Source organism: Plasmopara halstedii, assembly GCF_900000015.1.
Source record: "Plasmopara halstedii genome assembly, contig: Scaffold_2881, whole genome shotgun sequence".
Taxonomy (NCBI): domain Eukaryota; phylum Oomycota; class Peronosporomycetes; order Peronosporales; family Peronosporaceae; genus Plasmopara; species Plasmopara halstedii.
In genome coordinates, this window is record NW_020189786.1 from 1,866 (window position 1) to 19,172 (window position 17,307).

Here is a 17,307-nt window from a genome sequence, read left to right on the forward strand (position 1 = left end):
TATTGAATTAGTTCAGTTGCGGCAGAGCCGCCAATATCTAAAACCATATGTTCTTCTAATTAATAAATTAATACCTCATTAATAAAGCAAAAACTGACTACTATAGTAATATGCATTACTACTGTCAATCCTGCCACGTGTTGGCTTGTTACGGTGTAGCCACACCATTGTGTGATTACACTGACTTGTCTAATACACACGTATGTACGGTCGACAAGAATGTGCGACCCGCCTTTTCATACATGGATACGTGTAACTTCATTACACTACCCAATTAAATCTGAAAATATCCCCAATTAGAATGTAACGGTCGCCTCATACTAGCTCGTGTGTCTGAGACAACTTTACGTTTTTCAAAAACAACTTTTAATATTCTCCGCTCTATTATCCTTGTGTCTACGACACGCAAAACACCCAGCCTGGCTGGTTTCGAGACCGCCCGCGGGCAAAACCCTTCTTCTTCTGCACGGGGTGAATCTCGGGACAGTACGTCCGCGTCTTCACGGAAAGCACATCCCAAGCTCACAGTAGCTGAGCGCGACCAACGCGCCCGAGGCGGCCGACGGATTTCCTCGAGGAGTTGGAGGAAGTTGACTACGAGTCGGATAAACCTTTTCCAGCATGGAATGACGAGGAACATGAAGTGCGCCAACGGCGCGACGTGAACCCAGGTCAAACCTTGCGGACACCATGTCCGTTTCTCAATTTTTCGGCTTCCAGGGGGAGTGGTGTTATTACTAATCGTCTCGACGAGGCACATGAGCAGCAATTGGCGGCTGCTCACAGAGCGGTTTTTCTGTGTTCGTATCCACGTTCGGACTTGGACCTTCGTGAGTAATACGGCTTTCGCTCGGCGGAATCCGCTACTGAAGCGAAAAGACGCGATCACTCGATCGTTAGGCGTCTACGTAGTCGGGCCCCGAGCCACTACACAAGCTGAGCTTGATCAGCGTAAAGCTCTGCGAGCTCGATTTTTGGTAACACAAGAGAACCCAGTCGATTGGTACCGCGCTCGACTTTGAGCTCAAAAAGGAGGTACTCCTGTTTCCGCAATGAGGGACATCACTTTGATGCTCGCTCCTAGCAAAACCGCTGCAGATGATGATGAACTCTCTGAGCGATGGATGCAACGACACCGGAAAGGTTTTGCTGTCTATCTTACAGCAAAGCCACAATAAAGTAGACGTGCGCATTGAGCTCCATCTTAGATTTAGATTTATTAAACACAAGGCGCAACGCTGACTTCCTGCGTACATGGGCGACATTTAGAACAAGCCATAACGCCCCCGCAAGCTCTAGGGTTTTTCGCACGGGTAATTCTACGACCACAGCAGCTCAGATGCATAGCTTGAGATCATTTCATGACCCTCAGAAGCGCCGTGCGCACGAAGCGTCTACGACGGCTAGATAGTCTTGCCGAAACGGCACCTCAAACTCCTACGAGCTCTCAGTGTTTGGGTATACCCACCACTTCACAAGTAATTTTTTTTACCCGGTCAACGACGTCGGCCCACATGGCGCTCCACGTGATAATGGACGCCACCATTCTCGTCAAAAAGAGTCGGTGGCAGGCGATGACAACATAGCCGATCGCCGTCCGGTGGCTCGCGACGCTCTTCGAGCGTTGAAGGACAAAAAATGCCGTCATCGGACTTCTGCCGAGCATATCTCCGAGGTCGCCTACCGCTGTGCGGAAGATCTCGAACACCTGGATCATGCATCGACTGCTTTGCGCTGATGATTGTCGTGCTCTGTCGGAGCGGCTCGTATCCGTCGAGCATGCGAATTTGTCTTTTTGTGCGACGGTGGAATGCCTTGCGCCGTTGGAAACGGAAGTTGTTGCACTCCGTGATCAGAACCAGTTGCTGGCTCAACTTTTTGTTGGCCGACCGCCTTTGGGTGGCGCCCCGGCGCTAACGCCTTCGCGTTCACTTGCGCCGGATCCCGGTACGGCTTAAGCTAACCCACATAAAACACCGGGTGAGTGCGTATCTTTCTCGGAAGATTCAGCTTATGTGCTAGGGCTCGCTTGGCCACGACCTTACAAGGTCCAATAAACCGTGGACGGAGCTTTGTTTTAGACAGCGAAATGTGCATGAGTAGGAAGGTTTTGAGCGTTTAATTAAACCAGTTCTCTGACCTCAGAGTTTTGCACATTTCTTTGCTTCTTCCATCAGCATACTCTTTTTGCTTATCTTGGCTTTCAGCTATCGCATCGCAAAAGCGTCATCGGGGCACTCAGTCTCGAAGGCAGGAAGTCGTCGACATCTTTACACACGGTGAGGGGGCTGACATCAGCTAGTTGTCTGGCTTTTCCTCCCCACTAAGCCCTGATCCATGGAATGGCGGTGTAAGCGAGACGCGCGGATTAACAAATTTGATCACATAGAACGGCATGTAGCCGGTGGATGAATGCACTGCATTGTTCAGAGCAAGCTCTACGAGTGATAACATAGCGCTCCAGCGCTTTAGCGTCTCAAAACAGACGCTGCGATGAACGTCTTCAACGGCGATTCAGGCGCTCAGTGTGACCATCGATCGGTGAATATTCCGCTGATGACATAGTCAACTTGATGCACAGCTCCCTGAAGATTGTCGACCAAACTTTCTCAGTGAAGAGCGGGTTTCTATCGAAGGAATTGACTCCGGGAGTCCATGCTGTCGAAAGACATGGTCTATAAACAGCGTCGCTGTACCCACACCGTCGGTGGTGTCCGGCACTGCCGCAAAATTAGCCATCTTGCACAAATGGTCCACAAAGACCACTACACCCGTGTTGCCCGCCGAGACCTTCGGCAGACCAAACTCAAAATCTAAAATCATGGCCAACACCCGGAGGGTTCCGGCAAACCGGCCAGCGGCGCCGCCGCATTCGGAGAGAGTTTCTCCCTTCGACACGTCTCGCACGCGCGCACATAGGTGCTCATCCATTTGTACAGCTTGGGTCACCAGTAGTGGCAACTTACAGGGCTGTAGGTCTTCACACGACCAAGCTGACCACTAACTGGGGTGCCGTGGGCCTCATAGAATAAACGGTATTTTATCCTCATCGTGAGGAACCACAAATCGTGACGTATCCGTTGATTCGGTGCTATGATAAGCAATCCATCATTCAATGAATATCGGTGCAACCATGCACGAAGTCGCTAGAACTTCTTGTCCGAGTTTCTAAGCCCCTTGCTCCCGAGAGCCCGTGGCAGCATTACGCACATATCATCACTCGCGTACGCGGCGCGGCTAAAATACGTCACTGACTACGTCACCGTCGTGACATGAGCATGCTAATAATTTGGTCGATGTGACAACGCTTCAGCCAAAGCATTCTGATTATCTGGCTTATACTTCACCTCGAAGATATATTCGACAAAGAAGCTGAGCCACCTGACCATCCTCTGCGAGAGGTTTGGTTACTGAGTTGCGGTGCACAGTGACGCACGATCTGTGTAGATCATAAACAGCTTATAGCGGAGCAGGTGCACCCTGAACTTGACAAGTGCATACTTCATCGCAAGCAGTTGCTTGTCGTGGACTGGATAATTCCTTTCTGCTGCCTTGAGCGGGCGAGATTGGAACACGATCACCCGATCTCGCCCCTCGGCGTCTGCTTGCAGCAGTGCACAGCCGATGGTAAAGTCCGAAGCATCGCAGACGACACTAGAAGGACGATCGGGGTCTGACAACGCCAGTATTGCTGCATGAAGGAGTTTTTTTTTCTAAAACTGTCAAAGGCCTCCCGAAGCTCGGTGTCCCAACACCATTCCGCAACCTAATTAAGGATGTTCGACAATGGCTGTGTCATTTCCGCATAATTTGCGCTATACTTGTGCAAGAAGCTGGCGAGGGCGAACTACTTGCGCTAGTCCTTTTATTTCCTTGGAACTGGTCAGTACACAATGGCCTTAATCTTAGCGGGATCAGCTCGAAGGCCACGCTTGCCGATAAAGCACCCTAAAGAAGGGAGTTTTTCGGCGCCAAAGATACACTTGTCTGCATTAGCATACAACATATTTGTGCGCATGCACTCGATTACCACTTTTAAATGGACGATGTGATACTCTTCATCCGTCCTCCCGTGCCCCGCACGATTGTGGACGAAGATGTTATCGAAGTATATCTGCGTATATGCCCGAAAGGGCCTAAACAATTGCGTCACAAACCGATTTTATGTTGCTGGTGCATAGACAGCTCTTGGGGCATCGCCAGCCACTCCCAGAGCATCCCGCTCGGAGTATTATATCCCTGTCAGCGGATCACATGCTCTCATGAGCAATTGGTAACAACCATTGACCAAGCCGAGTGCGCTGTACTTTGTACAGCGAGCCATATTGTTCTGGAGAACATCGTTTCTAAGAATCGGCGTTTGTGTCGGAATGGTGGCAGCGTTTATTTTATTGTGTGCGTGTAGGATACGCCACTACCGTTCGGCTTCCGGACACAAAAGGTGGGAGACTTGCTCTCACGTACCATTCCTGCCAAAGGCGTCAAAGAGGTCGGACAGCTCCTTGGGCAGGGGCCATTGGCGAGTTACACAGGATTTGGTTCCCGAGCTAGGTCAATCTCACGACGCACAAAGCTCGGTCCGGAGGTAGAATCGTACAGCTGGTCTTTGGAGACGACGTCTTGACATTCATTTACCAAAGAATTAATGGGATCCGAAGAATTCTTCAGGATTGATGACCCACTCTGTGCGTTTAGCACCTTTTTAGTGTCCTCCAGGACATCTTCATCCAGAAGCGATGACAAATTAATCTCCTCATTCGGTATAACAATGATCACCTCGGCTGATTTGATTGCCTACAAGGCATTGCTAAGCTCTTCGGAGGGCATCTCGTCCAGTTCAAGCCGAACATCCACCGCGAGAACAACCTCGAGGGTGACGTCACCGTCTTCCTCTCCCGACATACTGATAACGACGGTATATAGCTGTGCGCTATCGTCAACGCTAGACACACCTTTAGTCAGGGTCGACGGATTGCGTCTTGTAGATACGACTTCGTAGTCCTATCTCTGTAGAGGGAGTATGTCTCGTCGAGACCAATGGGAAAACACACTTCGCATCGTCCAGTGTCCTCACTCCCTGCTCCATCCGAAACATGATGTTATCTACAACATCCGACGAAGGGTTTCAATTTCCGCAGTCTTCGTCCAGTGGATAATGTGCCACTCCACCCGTATCATTGGGGCCTCGCCCTTAATGCCTCGGACCTCGTCCGACTATGCCATTCTTGGCATGCAGCAAATGCTTTGTAACGTGAACAGTGCTCAGTGGATTTCGTGCCAATCCACGTGTATCACAAGGGCCTTTCCCTTGATGCCTCGGGCCCTTGGCCGACCATGCCCCTCTTGAAACACAGCGACTGTTCCGATACTTGAGCAGTGCTCAGTAGGTTACGTATCATTTCACGTTCAGCCCGCGAGCCCGGCTCTAGACTCTTGTCGAAAACACATTTGGTGTTCGACAACTCGGATACTCTGATATCCAGCACATTGACCGTCCTGGTCCAGTGCCCGCACCAATAGCGCTTCTACTTCCTAGCAGCGGTGGGTTCATGGCTCACCAGAGCTCCACTAGGAGATGTGCGCGTGGCGACCAATGTCCTCACCTCCAATAAATCCATGGCTCATGGTGCCCCAACCATGACATACCAAGAATTAGGTCATATCTTGCATTCAATTCCAAGACTGGACAGCGATCCGCGCAATCAAAGTCATGGAAGTTGACACCGAGGTCCACAGGGACCCTCTGCGCAGTGGCACAAATTCCCCTCGCTATGCGAACAGTGACGGCGTCACTCAGCCGCGCATCCAGCTCCTCCACATACAGCTGATTTTCTTCGATCGTGGAGCGTCGCGCATATTTGCCCGACGCCCCGGAATCGATAAATATTTTCCATGGCATCATAAACCTTTCAAGGCTGCTTTTGCGACCAGCAAGCTTAGCTTGCACACACGTTCTGTGTTCAGGAGCACGAAGCTCTTCGGTCTGGGCCCTGCTGTCCTCTACCTCTTTGAGGCGCAACAGAACACAGTTCACCCCCCGTAGGTTGCCCCGCGCCTTTTGGATTTGTTCGTTTCCTCGCGTCAAACTAGACAGGTTAGAAGGGGGACGTCGGCTCGACGAACCTTTACGCGCCGTGTGCAGGGGAAAACCCGTCCGAAGGTGACAGGTGTCTCCACAGACAAAACACCTAAGCAGCTCGGAACTTATCCTCTTCTTTCTCCTCTTTCTCAGCATAGCTGACATCAATTGACCAAGGCCCGCTCGACGAGATCGGAGTGCGTGCATTCCAACCAAGTCGTGTCGATTTAAAGTTGCATTCGGCATTCAATACCACGTTCACTGCTTCTTTAAAAAAAGACGAATGCAGACGGAAGACTTCCATTCTGGCCACGCCAGTGCGGTGAAAAACGCAGCTTGAACCGAAGCGCCGCACGTTAGTACCCAGTCTCGTGCTCGGTCCCCGAGCTTGAAGATAGCTAGCACCACGAGCTATTGCTCGTTTTGGAGCATAGCAGATGCCATAGCCATCTCGGTCTCTCACAGCCAGAGCAGGAGAATTTCTCCTTCCTCATTCTTGAAGGTCCTAACGATTAACATGAGCGCCTGGGTCGAAAAAATCATCCGTCGTTGACGGTGACGTCATAGACGCAGTCGAAACTGAGAGCTTCTGTTGTATGTGCTCTAAAAGAGCATTTTTATAACTTGAAACAACTCAAGGCGCGCGCTTATGGCCTCGGGTCCTTGCGCAGCGAGTTGCTACACGTCCTCACGGCCCAGCAGGGACATCAGCTTATTAAGCCCGTCCTGCATACCCCGGGGCGAACAAGAACATTCCTCCATCCTCACAAAGGATCAGTCGTAACGACGCAGGCGTAAATTGACTACGAGTGCTACCAAGTGCAGCGAGGCTCGTAGCTTTTTGCTGAGAGAATGCTAAGCAAAGTCACCGACCTTACGTTCTTTCCAAGTCTCAGTCGAGTGTAGCGGATTGCGATCCGCTACCTCCACGTACTAAAAATCTAAATCAAGGCAAACGAACATTCCTGTTTAAAAGTGAAACTGAATTTAATTGTTTAATTGCGGTAGAGCCGCCAACATATAAAACCTTTGATTTTTCTTTTGATCAACACCTAATTGATATTGCAAAATCTTATTAGTATAGTAATATGCATTACTACTGGCAGTCCTGCCACGTGGTGGCTTCTTGTTACAGTGTAGCCACAACACTGTGTGATTACACTAACTTGTATAATACACACCTATGTACGATCGCACAATCTTGTGCAACCCGCCCTATTATACAAGGGTACGGGTAACCCTGTTACACATATGGCTTGACAAAATGACACGGCCATTGCGGCTGACGCCATGCAAATAATTCACGGTAGGTGTTGTGCGATAAATAGGACACAATGACTCTTCGAGGCCCTACACATACCTGCGCTCTTAGCAAAACTCAAACGCTTAAGCTGTTCTGTCTGAAGGAATCTCTTCGAGCATCAGACGTATATGATCCTCCGCCTCGTCTCTGGCTAAGTTGCGCATCCGTTCCCTTTTTCTAATGCTGAGACCATGACGAAATCCCGCCGTGGAACATATAACGAAGTTCGTCTCGCTCTTAATTTATTGGACCTGGCTCGGCAGCAGGGTTTGCTCGCCTATTAGCGCACGTGTCGTGGCTACTTTCGATTCAGTAACATCAGACCTGACCACCCTAAACGACATCGGGGCCATGAATTTGTCTGAAATGTTTGCTGCGTCGTGGCGGAGTTTCAAGTCACCTACCTCTGTGGGTCTTTACCCCAATCGGAGAGTAAACATGCGCTTGATGATTGTTTTGAGATCACTTCCTAACTCCTTCTTGAACTCATTGATTCCCACGTCTCATAGAGCACTTCCCGAATCCTTCCAATCTACATGACTTACACTGAAAGAGGACTGCAACTATGGTACTTGGATTTGGCAAAAAAATGCAAAATAGTAAGTGACTCGATCACAACAATGCGTGAGAAGAGATCATCGTATAACTTGTTACTTAGTCCTAAACCGAATACAGTCGAACAGAAATCGGATAAGACGGTCACTTAATGTTTGAGTTTAGAGTATAAAACGCGACGTTCTAGTCAAGACAGTAGTCTCAGCCTCCTCAGGTTCGTGCGATGAATAGTTTTGCTTTCATGGTAGTCCAGATTCCAGCCAGGTTTGAACCTGAAACAAGTTTGGAGTCCAGCCAGGTTTGAACTTGAAACAAGTTCGGGTCTACTTGCAAGTGAAAGAGCGATGCGACAAACGATTCTGGTTACAACTCTGGTGAGATAGAGGTAGTGGGTGTGTCAAGTCGTAAGCATCAACGACACCAGGGCCATTTTGCTAAATTCGTACCTTAATCTACAATGAGCTCTCGGGATTCTCCAGATACCTAGGTGAACGCGCTAGTCTATCTCGTTCCACATGAAATCTGGTTCTACGGTGCTCATCGAGCAGATCTGATGAGTCGAAGCACCCAAAAATAGTTTGCCAAATTCTGCTGGAGGCGCAGGTCTCAGACTAAAACGCTAACCACCGACAAAACTTGCTGGTAAAAATGTCGGTGACAGCAATGATACGAGCAAATTTGCTGAAAAGGCACACAAAGTGGTATAAGCGGACGCAATTCATGGGCGTCCAAAGTAATGTCATGCTACTGGGCTACCGACACTGAGATTGCAAACTGGGCAAGGACGAAGACGTATGCGGCAGAGGTCTTACTTACCATTTGACACGTTTCACAGTTGCTAACATAAATGCTTACCCAATCATACATCGTATGCCACCGATAATAATAAAAAGCGTTGTTGAATTGTTCGTCTTTCTTGTCTGAAAAAAAACTATGACTCTCGTCGAAAAAATGATAGTTTGTGCCGCATAAATATACTTGAAATCGTGGGGTGCCATGTGGCTAGCGTGTCTGTGCTGCGATGCGTTTTGCCATGGGAGAAAAAATGCAACGGGGAGATCGAAGTCATCGCACAGATATTCCGAGTTCAGTTTTATTGAGACACCGATGGAGCTAGTGCACGCTACCTAACAGAGAGTATCTCAAGAACCAGGTACCTCCTGTGCGTAGTATTCAATGATAACACGTGAATATTAGAATTGGATTAACTGATACTGCATTTGCTCTACTTTCTGTCATAATGTACGTTATGCATCGCACAGCGCGAGACTGACAGTCCCTTTGTCCAACATGTCTTTCTTTTTAAAAGTCCCATCGCCTTCATCACAATTGAATTTTATTGTGGACATTCACCTTGATACTTTGGTATTTTTTTAAGTCCAAGACCACTGGTGTTTTTGTATCATATAGAATCGCACCATCCCACTTATAATGAATGCAAGCTCTTTTTTAATTACAATCACTTTCTTTTGATAAATGCTCAAAATCGAGGGCTCTATGAGCACAGATTGTGCTGTGATCTGTCTTTTATTGTTGAGCTTAACAGTGTGAGCGTAAAAACATCTTCCATTCTTGCGCTTGTGTATGACCCAACAGTTTCTCGACAAAAGATCAGCCCCGGTGGCCGACGACCTATGAGCCAGATTCAGTGAGGCAGTCGATCTCAACTGAAACGGTCACATTGACTGTATGAGCTTCTACCAGCATCTCAACCTTCTCCAAGAGCCGTCTGAGATCACTGTTCCCCATTCACGAGAACCTACTCAAGGGTGAAGCAATTTTAAAGATCGGCCACGAGTTGCGCATTTTATTCCCACTCCTCACTGCAATTAATGTTAATACATGCGACGGCGGAGCTCACGACGAGCTCGAACACGTATCAGTACGCTGGATTGGCTCTGCAAGGATTTATTGCACTATTGAAAGTGATGTCTGGTAAAGTAGCTTCAGACCAAACCACGTCATGATTAGCAATTTTATCTATCAGAAATTGCGCGCTGCGCCGTTGCGGGGCCTATACTGGTCTTGCACTCAAATCGAGACTGGAAAACGTTTGAGAAATCGGATTGAGATGGCTTTTCGACCTTTGATAGCACCAAAATACAGAAGCACTGCCTGTGCAAAGGCAACAGTCGTTGGGAAAATCTTCACGCTCTTTACGCAACGTACACCTAGTAGTGCGCGCTCGCACAGCTTCCAAAGGGCATCTTATTTAATCTGCACCATAAGGGAATAAGACTCGTCGAGTCGCCTGTTAAATGATTTTGCAAGCAGCTACAGTGAATCAGAAGCTCAATTAGAGCATCGTTTAATGTTCGACTTCATGAAGTTCAAAGCACAGTGTATTTTGCCATGTGAACTCTTATTAACGTTAGTATTTCTTATATTCGTGTTTATCTTTATGAGCCTGCTTATACAGTTTTATATCTAATTTTGTAAAAAAGATGGGTTCCACTTATCAGCGGGAAGCGCGTTGTGCTGTGCGACCTTACCTCATCCTTCTGGAAAGAGAATGCGCCAAGTCATGAGCGGAGCCTGCACCAGAGCAATCTTGCCGTAGTAAAACGCAAAGCTTCATGGTTTCTCGGTGGAAGGATATTCTTCCCGCTTCGCCAATCATTAAATACGGCTCTAAAGATTGTGCCAACTCACCATCCTCTTCATGCAACGTAAACCGTCTTTTACTCAACAAGCGGAGCCAATAGAGAGCAATACTCCCGGTGTAAGGGTATTCCTCCCGCTCGCCAACCATTAAGTATGTCTCTAATAAATGTGCCAGCTCACTATCCTCTCCATGCAAACGTGAAACATCCTTTACTGAACTTGCTCCCGTGGTTGGAACTTTTTGACCTTTTTGAATCATGGCGGTACGTTGACTCTGTCTCATAGTCTTGAGGGGCGGCAGAAACCGACGCGAGACATGTGATCTTTGAACGGTGCAATCGTATTGGTCGGCTTAGAATATGCTATGTGGTTCGAAATCAAATTGCTCCTCTAGAGGATAGCGTAGCTCGGTCGAAGAGGTTACCTGAAGAAGCTTCTTCATTTCCGATAAAAATGAGGACATGGCTTGACAAGCTCACGCGAAACACAGGGTTTGTTTGCATATGCTCTGTGATATTGAATGTATAGCTTAATCGACCGTAAGCAGTCCAGTGAAGCTAGACAGCAACTGAGTTTGATAGACGGCAGACACTGCATAATGTGGAAGGCTGCCCGCATTTGATAAAAATTGATCTCCAAATAATTCATTTTGGCCCTCTGCTTCGGCATAACATCCTGTCCGACAGCCAAAACATCGCCATCTGGGTCCATTACGCTTTCTCCCATGAATAAAACATAGTTTTGTTACGAAGTGTATACAGGCAGAATCAACAAATTAAAGTCCACTTCCCCACTAAGACCCGAACAAATTTGTAGTCGGTCACAGGGACAAGGGGGTTAACGGGTTTATCAAAACAATTAGAAAATGCTAAGCATTTTTGAAGGCGTTATTAAATCTAATGCAAATTCAACGAGCGGGAGCATTTCGATACAGAAATTCGGTAAGGCTCCGCGCAAGTGCTTTGATCCCCCACTTCGTGATTAAGGCATTTCGTCTGATCTCGGAAGCGCGGATATAGATGTATAACATTTGGTGAGCTGTTGTGAGAAAAAAACTTTGGTATGAAGATGCTTGGCTGTATCTTTACTAATAACGGTGTCGCCGATAACAGCAAGATAAAGCATTTTACTCATTCAATCCACAAAAACCACGATGCCTTTACTTCTAGGGATGCATTTCTAGAAAATAAAACCGAAGTCGCTGCCGATTAACTGCCAACGTTCTTCTGAGGGACGAAGAGCGTGGACACATGCGGAAAAAGTTCAGACACCATACACGTTTCGCACGTGAGTTCCTACCCATCAATCCATATAGAGACACCAGGGCCTAGCAGTTGTCGTATGTATTTTCTCAACTGAGGTGGCCATTCAAGGAAATACGTGTAACTCGTACAATAAATATGCTGAGCTTGTAGTACTCGTTTTTTGAGATACCACGACATGGGGTAGCGAGAGGGTCAATGCTGTAATACAGCAGTCCTTGGGACAAAAAAGCGGTGCAATCATACAACTAATTAGGCGGCTTCTTAGTGTTTCTCAAAGCTTTAAGGGACGCGACAGACGCCACTTCTAAAACGAACGATGTGCGTTCCGCATCATCAATGCGCTTCATCACCATCGTGCCATGCGGTAGATCATAGTTAGGGCAGCGCAAGAGCGAAAACACCACTATATCTGGTTTGTAACTTACCTTGAACAAGTAAATGAAACCTTATCATCATTCTCTGTGAGAGATGATGTTACGACTTTGCTGTACGCAAGGTTGTAGATCTGAGCTCGCAAATGGATAAAGGCCAAGCATATATATTCTTGAATTTGACAGGAGCATAATACAAAGCTAGATTCTCTAAGTCATGGAATAGACAGGTCCTCTTAGTAGCATTTACCGTCGACGCTCGACTAAAGTGGCAAATTCATGCCTATTCGCATCTTTGTGTGATGCACAAACTGTGTGATAGGCTGAAGATTTATTTGCAGTCCTAGACCTCTTTTTCGCTGCTGCACTCTAGCACTCGTTTTCAGTGCATTTGTGAGAAGCCCTGTTAGTTTGTGCTGTACATGTGCAAGTAGTTGGTCAGGTAAAACAACTTTTTGAAGTCCCTTTGGGAAAAATGGCGACGATCAGTCTACAATAAACTGATTTTAATACAGTCTGAAAGTGTTGGCACCAAAGACACCGTTGTCTATATAGGCAAGCGTTTGATATATGCAATGCTCTCAAACACTGCGGCATCCTAGTGTGAGGAGAAGATCCGTGCTAGGTGTAACCGTGCAGTAGCGTTGGAGCTATTGTCGCGAAAGCTTATTTCGGTAAGCGTGCTTTACAAAACTATGGTTTAAGATACGTCAAGATAGGACTGTCCGTAGTGCAATGCGGTGTATACAATTATGTCGCCAGGCGGTTGCTGCCGCCATTACATTAAACAGTCATTCGTGTTTGATGACTCCCTTTTACAGCATCCCGCTCGGTGAACATATCGCGCCCGCAATCTCTCAAAAGCAATTAATAACCAGGTCAACCCCGTCAAGGTGCAGGTCAAATTCTTGTATACGAACTATGAGTGCCATAAGCACCTGGCCAGAATGGAAAGCGCGAATTATATGATGACATTTACAAAATACGTGTGCATACGTGATGGTGATGATAAACTATCTCGTTTTAATCACATGCATGCTCGTAATCCATACATGAGATAATAGGGAATGGCATGGCTTGGCGGTCCCTTTAGTAACAGCTATTGAATCGCTACGGGTTCGTTTCCAGTGTGTCCAAGGAAATTAACACTAGTTGTGCTGACTTAGACATGCCGAGGTATGAATAGTCTATAGACACAACAAAAGGGTAGCGTACCTGCGCACAAATTGAGAATTCGCGAGGTGGTTGGTAGATTCTACCCAGGAAAACCCACTCATATCAATAGGAATGGAGCGCTGAAATTAAGTCCATGCATGCGTGGCTGTACCAATTTCCTTGGTGCGCCACGTGTTTCCAAACTTTAGGATGCCCAAGATCAATCTAATTGTACACAAACTTGTTTAGGTACTTATCGTTCTGTCATTGCATGTACCACCAAAACCGTGTTGTTTTCATCGCTCTCTCTAAAAAACATCTGTTACGATCTCTCAATACAGATGCCGACCATGAGGTGGTAGAGACGTCTATACATCCTGTGATCAATTAGCCTAGTTCCGCTCAGAGAAGGAAACCTTGGGTAAAAGCAATTATTCTGGTCGAAAGAATGCTGTGCTCGGTCACCGATAAAGAAATTTAAGGGTCATTCACGCAGAACACGACTGCTGACAAAGGTGTTTAAGACACTTTTTGTGTTGGTAGCATAGTTCCACACAAGTATCCAAGCCAAAAGTATGCGACGACAGGTCACCCAAACAAGTAGCTTGCTGTTTGCACTCTCTGTGTCACACCTTGTGTACCGCAACTCTGAAATTGGAGAACACAGGACGTGACTATAACAGATTGCGTCAAACTCGAATAAATAAACTTTATGAACGTCATCGTGGTTCTGACTTCTCGGATGCCCAAATACAACCAACATTAAAAGAGATATCGAACCTCGAAAGAGTTTACTTTACGGTTCAAGTCTATCCAAAGGCCGGTGTCAATTTCTCGAAAGCAACATCACTTTTGAAGACTTGAACAGTGTCCTCCGTTTGGATATAGTTAAGGCTTACAAACGCAGCAAAAGACGGGCCTGCGTGCTCAAGTTTTCAAAAGATCCAAAAGATGAAAAGAATACAGACGTGGTGTGGTGTCAGCTTAATTCGCACCGGGTAGGAGATCTGGGTGTGACCCGAGGCAATGAAAGAGACACTTGACCTAAATAGTGCCACTGATCGTCACAGCAACATATTGCATGTTCAGATACACGATGAAGAGTGCACAATAATTTTTGCAGAAATTCGCATGAACTGCAACACAAGCCGCTAAGCTGTAGGTTGACCTCCTTTAAACTAATGCTTCTTGTTTGATGGACCGATGATAAGGAGGACAGCGTAGTCAACTAGCCACTTGTCCCGGTTGGCCATAGTTTCAACAGTCATTGCACTCTTTATTAAAAATATCGAAATAGAAGTGATAAAAGAATGGCTTTACACGAAGAAACAGAACGAGAGAGTTCATAGAAAAACATTTGAAATCGCTTCACTGCGCAACTTTTCTCGTTTATTCCTTCTGTTCATTCGAATGTTGACATAGGCACTAGAATATTCAACGCCCTTGGTGCCTCATTGTTAAATGTGATATACACGATCTATCTATTGGAGTCAAAATGTTCCAGGTTGTGAGTTTTTGTTTCGTAACACGTTGCAGAGCCACATATATTGATGGTGACCTGATAATTAAAAGCAAACCAGCTATTGCAATCTTAACAATCGTTGTGCTAGAAATGGTAATCTACATCACTTTCTGGACTATATTGTCACGTTGTTGTCGCGGCTTTTCAGGACATCTGTTGTTGTTATTTGAATTCACATTAGCTCCAGAAATTTTAGCGCTCCTAGGGTGTGCCTCCGAATTATTGCTGAAATTCAGCTAGAGTCAATGTCGTTTAGTTCCTTGCAGACCTTCTTGATCATCGCCACTTCCAACGCCTTCATAACACGCTTTCTATTTGACTGCAATATGATTTCCATGGGGTGCTAAAAGTTGTCGCCATATGACACTGGATTCACTGCATCACAACAATTTCTTGACTTTTTACTGAGCTTGTTCATGTCTGCGTGCTCTTTGATATCGAGTCAAGTATATATCGAAGAGTAACCGCAGGCATGTGTGTACATTGAAATATCACGTTGATGAAAGTAATTCCTGTCATTTCGACCAACAGTGTAGTAACTCACTGACGGATGAAATGAAGTTGTGCAGCGCAATTTAGCGGTAGTCGCCCGCGCTTATCTCCATCGAGACATCTTGATCCACGTACCGTCGTATGCAGTTAATAAGCGAAATTATTCAAAACATTGTAGCACAAGGTAACCACCGCTCTATGAAAGGACAGACTTGCATGCACTTGTACTCGAAGATTGATAATACGTGGTATAATCTCCACCTTTTCCAATCTTGTTCACTTCCCTAATATGTGTAATTGATTCGCATAACACTCGTAACAGCGATGACACTACCATCATCCAATTACGGTGCATTTTGAAGAGTGTACCCTACTTCCTCGTCTTGATGTCTTTTAAAATCTTTATCGTGCTCTAAGAGATCTATGCACCTGATCAAGTCGTAACATTAGTCCAGAGACTATGCTCTCTTGCTGGTAGTATCATGTACGTTTATTTATGAAGCTGCATCTAATAAAGTTGACAATAATGGATAATCATACAGCTCTGATGTCCAAGTAATGTGGGATATTATAAATACTACAACCATTAAATATATTATTCATATTTTATACTGTATTCTTTTCCATAACCTTTAGTTTAAATAGATTTCTTAAATAGATGAGATGTCGCTGATCAATAATACCAGAATTCTGGACGCTAGACAAACTCTGGACCTTCAGCTTCTGCAATGTCTTTGTGTCAAGCTCAGTAAGTGACGCATATGAAAATCTTGATTTCTCTTCGACGTCATCTCTCCGACGTATCATTACTTTCTTTGATTTCGCATGGTGTCTAGCCCTGCTTGAAAGAGGAGCTAGAAGCGCACCAGTTAAGACAACATGAAGGGTCGATATTGCGAATAGTATGCGACCTGCACGCATTGCTGAGATGTAAGCGCAAATATTGTGAAATGATAAGTCACTCGAGCGCTTTGATGCAAATTGAAATATGGGGCGATTGGGGTCCAGTTGAAGCGATGATACGTCCTGATTGTGTACATCTATAGCGAAAGGTGTGTATTTCAACTCGATTACATTGTGCACGCCTCTACTGGTCCATGGCATAAATCGGCCACGAGAAATTTACTGTAACAAGTATTGCTAAAGTAACACGGCGAAATGATGACAGCTGGAAAGACTGTCTGCTAGTTTCAGATGAGCCCAGCATCAATTCGACATGGCTAAAGTCGAATTTGATAAAGCATTCATCATCTAGCTTTCACTATCAGATTTTAATCCTTTTTAAACAATACTTTTGACTACTTTAACGATTGCTATCTATCGACTGTAGATATTAAAGAATCACAAGAACAGATGCCAAGTGACCATGAACTAATTGCACCCTCATCTACCCAAACTATGTTTCTACCTTATGATCTCTAAGATTGCCATCAAAGATTCCTTGTCATAAGATGCAGTCGCGACTCGACGATATTTCAAAACAGAATCTTTTATTTTATTACACTTAACAACTTTACGACTGACAAATTGCAAAATAATCTTAAAATTATGCTTTGAAAGTCAAGATGAAAACTGTCACACACAATAAATAGCCTAAAAAGACAACAAAGTCTCGCACTGGAGAATACGCGATTTTTTCAATTCCGTAGTGTTTCGTATCGTCTACAGCTGTGCCGGGGTTGCTCACGTCGTCATTTGAAAAAAATTAAGCCCCGGCTTTGCTTGTAAAGGTAACGATATATAAACAGCCTTTCCTCTAAGTGCTCGAATGACAATATGAGCATCGTAATAAATCTGCAATTTCATTTTGCAAGAACGACTTTTACTTGCCTCTATACCGAAAATGCTACTACTTGTCTCTATACCAAAAATGTTTATAAATTATTGCACTCAAAAGAATGCTTAATTGAGTGTAAAATTGCGATAAATATTTAGGTCCTATCCTATTAATTTGTCATTTG

General features: G+C 45.7%; 3 protein-coding genes across 3 annotated transcripts; 2 read left to right on the top strand and 1 right to left on the bottom strand.

Moving 5' to 3' along the window:
• Positions 1-8,002: 8,002 nt before the first annotated feature.
• PHALS_05094 (uncharacterized protein) lies at positions 8,003-8,241 on the top strand (the record flags this gene model as incomplete). Its single annotated transcript, XM_024718759.1, has 2 exons — positions 8,003-8,080; positions 8,152-8,241. The coding sequence occupies 2 exons, from the start codon at positions 8,003-8,005 to the stop codon at positions 8,239-8,241; spliced, it is 168 nt and encodes a 55-aa protein (XP_024584126.1).
• A 4,892-nt stretch (positions 8,242-13,133) lies between these two features.
• On the bottom strand, positions 13,134-14,617 carry PHALS_15073 (uncharacterized protein). Its single transcript, XM_036407173.1, has one exon. It carries the CDS (start codon positions 14,093-14,095, stop codon positions 13,817-13,819), a length of 279 nt encoding a protein of 92 aa, XP_036263424.1. The 5' UTR covers positions 14,096-14,617; the 3' UTR covers positions 13,134-13,816.
• A 1,053-nt stretch (positions 14,618-15,670) lies between these two features.
• On the top strand, positions 15,671-16,392 carry PHALS_05095 (uncharacterized protein; the record flags this gene model as incomplete). Its single annotated transcript, XM_024718761.1, has 4 exons — positions 15,671-15,695; positions 16,033-16,094; positions 16,183-16,276; positions 16,355-16,392. The coding sequence occupies 4 exons, from the start codon at positions 15,671-15,673 to the stop codon at positions 16,390-16,392; spliced, it is 219 nt and encodes a 72-aa protein (XP_024584128.1).
• Positions 16,393-17,307: the final 915 nt, after the last annotated feature.